Source organism: Apus apus, chromosome 23 (assembly GCF_020740795.1).
Source record: "Apus apus isolate bApuApu2 chromosome 23, bApuApu2.pri.cur, whole genome shotgun sequence".
NCBI classification, from domain to species: Eukaryota; Metazoa; Chordata; class Aves; order Apodiformes; family Apodidae; genus Apus; species Apus apus.
This window is the reverse complement of record NC_067304.1, coordinates 3,119,911-3,128,595: the sequence shown is the minus strand read 5'-3', so window position 1 is coordinate 3,128,595 and position 8,685 is coordinate 3,119,911. Positions and strand designations below refer to the sequence as shown.

Here is an 8,685-nt window from a genome sequence, read left to right as displayed (position 1 = left end):
CAGTCCTCGTCCCAGGGCACCTGAGGCTGATGTGACCCATTTACCCTCACCATGTCCTAGTTCTGCTCCTCTTGGAGCTCCTCTAACCTGTGCAGACAGATCAGCAGTTAGAACAACACCCATCCCACCCACAGCCCTGAGCCTTCTGCTCCTGCCCTCTAGCTCCAAGACACCCCAGTCCTGCAGACACCTTCATCCAGCAGGACAGTGTTGACTTTTTCCATCCACCTTGTCTTGCCACAGGAAAGAGCCTAAGAGCTTAGGGCATTAACAGATCAGGGCCATGAATGCCACCAGATTTCAGAGATTAATGGAAGAGCTTCCCTAAGGCGCCTTAGGCAGCTCTCCTGGAGAAGAAGCACACATGACCCAGAAGGAAAAAATGGGGGAAGAGTGGTGCTCCAAGCTGGCACTGACCCTGCTGAGAAAGGCTTCATGGTCTCATGTATGCTGGCATGGGGATCCCACATCCCAAAATGAGCATTAGGAGACCAGGAAAAGCTTCTTTCCATGCTGTTTGCTCTTCCAGGCTGGTGCTGGTCTCTCTGCACTCACCCTGGAGGGAATTCAGGACATTAGCAACTCTGTGGCTTCACTTTTCCTCCCCAGGGACACTGGAACACTGCTTCTCCAGAAAGTGGTGACAGTTTGTCGGGCTGGTTTTAGAGCTGTGGCTCAGGACCCTCCCTAAACTGTGCCAATCCATGCAAAGCTGCAGCCCAACTTGGGGTCCCACCTGCTGGGACAGGGAACAGGCTGGGGTAGAAAACATGCACCAGCAGCTCCCAGGGAGCCCCAGGGTTGGCCCTGCCCCATCCATCCCTTCCAAGTGGTGTGCTGCCTCCAGGAGAGATCCTTGGAGGATCAGCTGAATGACAGACCTCCTTCAGCCCAGAGAGGAGGCAATTCCCAGTCCTTTGCACTCCAGCACAACCAGGGGGTGTGATTCAACACGGAGACACGGATCCCTACCTGGCAGCACCCCCGTGGAGCAGGGAGGCAAGCCCAGGGCTCAGACCTGCACAGCTTGGGTCCACTGTCCCCCAGGTGACATTCTCAAGGCCAAGGGGGCAGAGCCGGGCATTCCCCAGCCCCCAAACACTCCCATGAAGTCCTTCTGCCACCGCAAAGACCGTGACCCCCCCATTTCCCCATCAATCACCCAAAGCGGCCTCTCCCCAACTCTCCTCAGCTCGTTCCTCTTTGCCCCATCCCTTCCTGCCCCCCCAACTCCTTAAACAATATTAAACACTTAATGGCAATTAATACTCCTTAATACAGGTTTTGGGGCCAACTGGATGCTTAGAGGGTGCTTAAACCATCAACCCCTCTCAATCCCGTTGCCCTTGTCATACAAACTTAGCCAAGCCCCTAATCCAGCCTCCCCCCCGCGCTCCCTCGAGGAGGCTGGAGGGTATAAAACCTCCCCGGGCACGGGGGGCATCATCAGCCCCCAACACAGAGCCAGGCAGTGCAGCACCTCCCACCCCCTTGGGGTCTGCTGCTCTTCTTCTCACTCATTGTTCCTATTTATTGTTGGAGGGGTGGGGAGGGAGGTCATTCCCACCTTCCGTTGGGCATTTTGCCCCAGCAGCGGGTGGGGCTGGGTTTCATTTTTCTAAATTGGGGTTGAAGCAAAATTAGTTTTGTGGGTTGTTTTTTTTTTTTCAAAAAAGCCAACCTTTCAAGCAAAGCAGCTGCCATCACGTTGGCGGGATGAACGGGACAGAAGGTGTCAATTTTTATGTGCCCATGTCCAACAAGACAGGGCTGGTGCGAAGCCCCTTCGAGTACCCCCAGTACTACCTGGCTGAGCCCTGGAAGTACCGCCTCGTCTGCTGCTACGTCTTCTTCCTCATCTCCACGGGTTTGCCCATCAACCTCCTCACCCTCCTGGTCACCTTCAAACACAAGAAGCTCCGACAGCCTCTCAACTACATCTTGGTCAACTTGGCGGTGGCCGATCTCTTCATGGCCTGTTTTGGCTTCACCGTCACCTTCTACACAGCCTGGAATGGCTACTTCGTCTTTGGACCCATGGGGTGTGCTGTGGAGGGCTTCTTTGCCACCCTGGGAGGTAAGGGCTATGGGCTGGGAGCTTGGGTCTTGCTGCTTCAGGGCTGTAGGAGCCAAATTCCATCCCTTCTCCACGCACGTTTCCTGTGCCACTCCAGTGGTCCAGCTTGTTGCCCGGGGGCAGAGCTCTCCACACAAGGAGTGGCTTCTATGCAGCTTAGAAATGGGGATGGAGAGAGAGATTTGAGTTGCCTTGATGCTGAGAAGCACCCACCTGGCAACCAGAAGGGATCCTTGCTTGCAGGATCAACCCTAGGGTCGCCCACCCACGCTGCCCAGCGTGCACTCTTGGGGTGTCACCCCAGGGTTCTGCAGCCAGCAAGGGACCTGCTGGGGATGCTCACACCGTGTCCTTGAGTGAATGTCAAGCAGCTTTGACAAAAAGCTGAATTTCTGGGGAAAGGTGAAGCACTGGGGGAGAAGATAAATCCCTTGGGAAAAGGACCAGGCAGAAGGGGAGGGAAGATTCAGGCTTGAGGAAACCAGGTCCAGACTTTGCAGCACCCACTCAGCTCTTGTAACCCAGTTCCACCCGATTTGAGTGCCCTTGGGAGCTTCCTTGTTTCCTTTCTCAGGGACACAAGAGCCACCAACTCTTCACCCTGCAGAAAACCCTGGGAAACAAAACAGGGAACATGTGTTTTGTGCCCTGTGCCCACGCAGCAGCCAGGCCCACACGGCACCTCCTGATGGAGCTGACAACTGCTAATCCTTGCTGCAGAGATCCAGAACCACTGCAAGGGCTTCACTTGCCTGTCTTCTGGGGTTTTTTTCCTCCATAAATGGGGCATTCCTGCAATGATGCTGGTCTGGAAAAAAAAAAAGAAAAATTAGAAATATGGATATTCTTCCAGGGGAAAAAAATAAAAAGCCAAATGTCTTGATTCATGCCAAGGAGGGGCTTGGTCTCAGGGTCAGAAGATCATCTAGGTCTGCACCATTTCTGATGCAGTGAGCCTGAGGGCTCTTGGGCATCTTTAGATATGTTGGAAGGGCAAATCATGAACACAGAGGTTGCTCTTCACAGGGAAGGAAGTTTGATGGGAAGCAGCCAGTGTGTGAGCAGCAGGTCTCCAGCAAATCCCAGCACAGGGTGTAGTTATCAGCAGATTATCACAGCAGGCTCACAGCACTGCCTGAACACTCCCAATCCCCTCAAGTTTAATTATCTCTAAGAAATACAGATGCACACCCACCCACACAACCCCCCATACACACCCCCCTGATCCAGCAATGAGGGAAGAACCATAAAATACACATTTAGAGGCATCAACAGGTTTGGACACATCTGGCATCTTTGCCAGAAATCAGGCTTCCTTGAGCCCAGGTGGAATTCACCCCCTTGATTTTTTAAAGGCTTAGAAAACCACTGTAATCCCCTCCTCATTATCTCCTCATCATTATCCCCTCCTCATCACCCCCCCGTGGCAGATGCTCCCCTTGGCTCCCAGACCTTCTCCACGTTCCGGGAGACCTGCAGTTATTCAACAAGATGCTGATTATCCCTCACTGCTCCCCAACCCCTCACTCAACCCCTTCTGCTGCGACCACGAGAGCAGGAAGGTGAGGCCCAGAGGAGCTCTTCCCACCACCCAACTCTCTCCCTCTCTCAGGCCAAGTTGCCCTCTGGTCCCTGGTCGTCTTGGCCATCGAGCGCTACATCGTTGTCTGCAAACCCATGGGCAACTTCCGCTTCTCTGCCAGCCACGCCATGATGGGCATCGCCTTCACCTGGGTCATGGCCTTCTCCTGTGCTGCCCCACCCCTCTTCGGATGGTCCAGGTGAGTCCAAGGGTGCCCAGAGGCAGCTCCAGCTGCTGTGTAAACGTCCCGGTGGGACAGATGGGCTCACGGGTTGGATGTGAAACTTCTCGTGTTCCCTGCGAGAGCTGGAGGAGCAAACTGGGGCAGAGGTGGGACCTCAGCTGTCAGCCTCATGGTGGCTCTGTCTTCCCTAAAAGCAAAGGCAGCCACCAGCTCAGCATCTCCAGCTGCAATAACCCTCCCTGCTCCCTTTATCATCTGCAGAGAAAGAGGGGCTTCGATGGGCACAGCTCCTCTCACCCATGCCACGAGAAGCCCAGCCCTTTCCAAGCACCCCTGCCCTCCCATCTCCAGCCCCTCTGTCCTGCCCCCAGCCCAGCTCAGCCCCCCACCAGCACCAGAGGCACTGCTGGCTGCTCCCTTGGCTCCAGCACTGTGTCCTCCAGGCAGCTGAAACCCACATCTGGCTCTCACCTGCACCCACATCCATGGCCAGGAGCTGACCCAGCAGCCAGAGGCACCCCCTGGTGAAGATCCTACCCTTTCTCACTGGCAGATACATTCCCGAGGGGATGCAGTGCTCCTGTGGCCCCGACTACTACACCCACAACCCCAACTACCACAATGAGTCCTACGTGCTCTACATGTTTGTCATTCACTTCATCATCCCAGTCCTGGTCATTTTCTTCTCCTACGGGCGCCTCATCTGCAAAGTCCGAGAGGTAACGTCAGGAGGGGATGAAGAGGGACAGGGTGGGCACCTTGGGTGGGAGAGGGGAGATGGGCTGGGGGTGGGAGGTCCTGGGGTGTCCCTCACCACCCCACCTCCCTGCAGGCAGCTGCCCAGCAGCAGGAATCAGCCACCACCCAGAAGGCTGAGAAGGAGGTGACACGGATGGTCATCCTGATGGTGCTGGGCTTCATGCTGGCCTGGACACCCTATGCTGTGGTGGCATTCTGGATCTTCACCAACAAGGGAGCAGACTTCACTGCCACGCTCATGTCAGTGCCTGCCTTCTTCTCCAAGAGCTCCTCCCTCTACAACCCCATCATCTATGTCCTCATGAACAAACAGGTGAGATGTCCCATGTCATGCAGAGTGAGCCTCCCCCTTGGCTCACCAGCCCATCTGGGGTCACTGCAGGGACCTTGCTCTTTCCCAGAAGTGGTTGAATGTCAGCCTGGGGGAAGCAGCAAGCTCAGGGGCTGCTGGCTGGGGTCTCTGGGTCCTGCAGTACATCCCAGCTGGCCCACGATACCATCGTTCTCCATTTCTCTCCCCTCTTCAGTTCCGTAATTGCATGATCACCACAATCTGCTGTGGCAAGAACCCCTTTGGGGATGAAGATGTCTCCTCCACTGTATCCCAGAGCAAGACTGAGGTCTCCTCCATCTCCTCCAGCCAAGTATCACCTGCATAGACCATGGACAGTTTGAACTGGGACGACCTACCAAGCTCAGGGACCAAGACAGTCACCCACACACCCACAGTCTCACTCGATGCTGTCAACCCCTTGGGCACCAACACCCTCCCCTGCACAAGAACTTAGCTGAGCACCTCCTGCAGTAGCTTCCCCCACTCCCATGTGCAGACCCCCAGCTCTGGGCACACTCACTGGGGCACTCACTGATGCAAATGAGCACCCTGATCTCTTCCACACTGGTCCAACCCCTGCCAAGGAGCCAGTCAGCTTTGGGGGACCATCCATGTGCCAGCAACCCCCTCTGCTTCCTTCACATCATGTTAAACCAGCAGCAACCAGCAGGACACCCCAAACTGCAACATTTTCCTGCTGGCGTCCCCCTGCCCTGCCACTCAAGGGGGCATCACAGAAGTATTTGTCCCTCATTTGCAAAAACTCAACATACCCACCAGGCACCCCTGCAGAAACCCCAGCAGCAGGAGCCCACGACCAGAGCAGCTCCAGCTCCTGGCACAGTCCATGGAAATCAATACCCACAGTCTTTATAAATCAATACAAGGAACAGAGCTGTGAGCAGGATTCACTTCCAGCCCAACTCCCTCTATCCCCAAGACAACACTGTAGATATATTTTTTTTGTCTTGGAACCTGTAAATATTTGTTCATGTACTTTGAAGTCTCTATCTTTCTCAGTCCCTTCCTTCCTCCTCCTGACTCCAAGGCAGAAAAACCTTCTTCCCCCTCTGGTCCTGCCAGCTGGACACAACCTCAGAGGTGGGACTGGAACCTGAGCACTTTCCTGTACATATTTTATAAATAAATGATATCAAGTCAGTACAAGGATTTCTACAGCCAAGCAGTAGGGATTAAAAAATAAAAGAAATAAACACAAGCAGCACAGAGAAAAATAGAGATGCTGAGACCTTGTCCTTTCTCTTGGGCCACGTTGACAAGACACTGATGTCCAGCTGAGAAAATACGATGCTGCTGTGGGAGAGGTGAGCCTGGAGCTGTTCCAAAAGCCATGGGAAAGGGAACCTGTGGGTTAGACCAGCCCAGGTGACAGAGCAGCCACTGTCCCCAGCAAGGTGACAGCCCCATTAGCACCAGGAGGGTTTAGAGGCACCAAGAGACACAGCCAGGGCTGCTTGTACCACGGCCCTCGCTGCCCAGCCAACAACCCACCCTCCTATTTGGTTCTTCTGGCCTTCCACCCCTCAGCACTCCCCACGCAGCCTTCAATCAAGCTGCAGCCCGGAGCTTTTTGCAGAGTTCAAGTTCCCCTCCCTGGGGGGCCCTTCGAGTCAGCGTCCTTAAGGAATTGGCAGAGTCAGGGAAAAACTGCTCCCTGTGTCAGGGAATCTGTTACCCGACTGTCTGGAGAGCCAAGCTGGGCACTGCTGGGGCATCTCACCCTCCAGCCCCCCTTCCCCTCACACCTGCCCCCCTTCCCAGGCAGTTTTCTGTGCTTTTCCCTGTTTTGGTTTGGTTTGGGTTTATTTTTTCAATCAAAATGAGCCCAGAGCAGTGGGAAGCCCCAGGCTCGTCCTTGGGATGCAGAAGCAGGAATAGAAACCACCTTTTGCATCAAACCACAGCACAGCCATGCCCTGGGGAAGCGGGGAGGATGAAGGAGGATGCTGCCCCCCCCGAGACCCCCCGGGGCCCCCTCCTGCCCCCGCAGCCAGCAGAGCTGCCCCTGCACCCTCTGAACTCGGGGGCTCCGGGCTGGGGTGACAGCAGCAGCACCGACAGCTACACCCAATCATTCCCGGCTCCCTCTCCCCCCCAGCCTCGGGAACCTCCTTCCCTTCCCCTACAAAGCAACAAACCCGTTTCCCCTTGTTTTGCAAACCGAGGGAGCAGCCGAGGAGCGACCGGGGCTTTTGCTTTTGGAAATAGCAGGTGCCTGGACACGCTGGGGGCGAGGGGCTCCTCGGCTCTGCTTCTCCCCCCCCCCCCCCTGCTCTGGAGAGCAATATACTGCGGGAACACAACCCTCCTCGAGCACCCAGAGCTCCGTGCCCGCCTCGGGATCCACACACTCCCTTTTGTTTCTGCTTGTAACCACCGCAGGGCCAGGGCTGGGCGCTCTTGCTGCCGTGCAGCGATGCTGGAAGGATGCATAAGGGTTGGAGCAGAGCCTGGAAGGGGAGAACAGCAGCTTGGGATCCCTAAGAGGGGGATCCAGAGAGCCAGGGACCTCCTCAGGGTGGGCTGAGGCTCTGCGGTCAGGTTTCCCAGGAGCACGAGGGATGGAGCTGTGCCCCAGCCCTGCAGGTGCTGCAGGGATGCTGGCAGGGATGCTGGCCATGCCTTCTGGCTGTCCCCACCTCTGCTCAGCACCAGCTGTCTCACCAGATGTGCCACTGCCCACCACACCAGCCAAATGTCACCAATCATTCTGCTTGGAAAAGACCTTTCAGATCATCCAGTCCAACCATTAACCCAACTCTACCCAGTCCAGAGCTAAACCAGGTCCCTCAGCTCCACATCTACACAGCTTTGAGCACCTCCAGGGACAGTGATTCAACCACCACCCTGGGCAGCCTGTTCCAGGGCTCAATAACCCTCGCAGTGAAGAAGTTCCTTCTAATATCTGATGTAAACCTCCCCTGGTGCAACTTGAGACCATTTCTTCTTGTCCTGTTGCTTGTTACTAGGGAGAAGAGACTGACTAACCCCTTCACTCCAACCTCCTTTCTGGGAGTTGCAGAGAAGATCTCCCTTCAGCCTCCTTTTCTCCAGACTGAACAACCCCAGTTCCTCCAGATGAGCCTCCTAAGACCTGTAAGGTTCATCAGACTGTCTTGCCAGATGTGACACAGCCTTCCCCTACCTGCACTCAGCAGCCAGATGTGTTGCCAGATGTGCCACCGCACCACAGCAGCCCAGTGAGCCCAGTTTCTACTGCCAGTGGAAGTCACAAGCACCTGGGGATGCTTTGCAGAGGGAATTCTTTCCAGCAGGATAATTTTACCTCCTTGATGCTGCTGCCCTGCTGCAAGGAGCCTTCTTGAGGTGAACACTGCCTGGACAGGCCACGTAGGTGTGGGATGCTGAGCACAGCTGGCTGGTGGTGCTGAGCACAGCTGGCTGGTGGTGCTGAGCACAGCTGGCTGGTGGTGCTCTCAGGTTCAGGCACCTTCAAGTCCATCCCTGATGCAAAGAACAAGCTGCTTTATTTGGGGCCAAAGCTGCACACGGGAATAAAAAGAGAAACCCTCCCCAAGAGAGCAACCCCTCAGCTTCTGCCTCCAGCCCCCAGCTGGCCAAGCTGCCCCCGGTGATGTCCACCTCTCCTCAGAGAAATCCCTGCAAGAAATTAAAGCTGCAGCACTTGTTTCTCCAGAACTGGGCCAGCAGGAGTGCAGAGCCAGGCCATCCTCAACCAAAAGCTCAACCCCAACCCTCAGTGATCC

General features: G+C 55.5%; 1 protein-coding gene across 1 annotated transcript; it reads left to right on the top strand.

The window, feature by feature from the left end:
- The first annotated feature begins 1,621 nt into the window (after positions 1-1,621).
- On the top strand, positions 1,622-5,378 carry LOC127393672 (green-sensitive opsin). The gene is made up of 5 exons (XM_051638985.1): positions 1,622-2,077; positions 3,690-3,858; positions 4,397-4,562; positions 4,676-4,915; positions 5,130-5,378. Exons 1-5 carry the CDS (start codon positions 1,717-1,719, stop codon positions 5,259-5,261), a joined length of 1,068 nt encoding a protein of 355 aa, XP_051494945.1. The 5' UTR covers positions 1,622-1,716; the 3' UTR covers positions 5,262-5,378.
- The last annotated feature ends 3,307 nt before the right edge of the window (positions 5,379-8,685 follow it).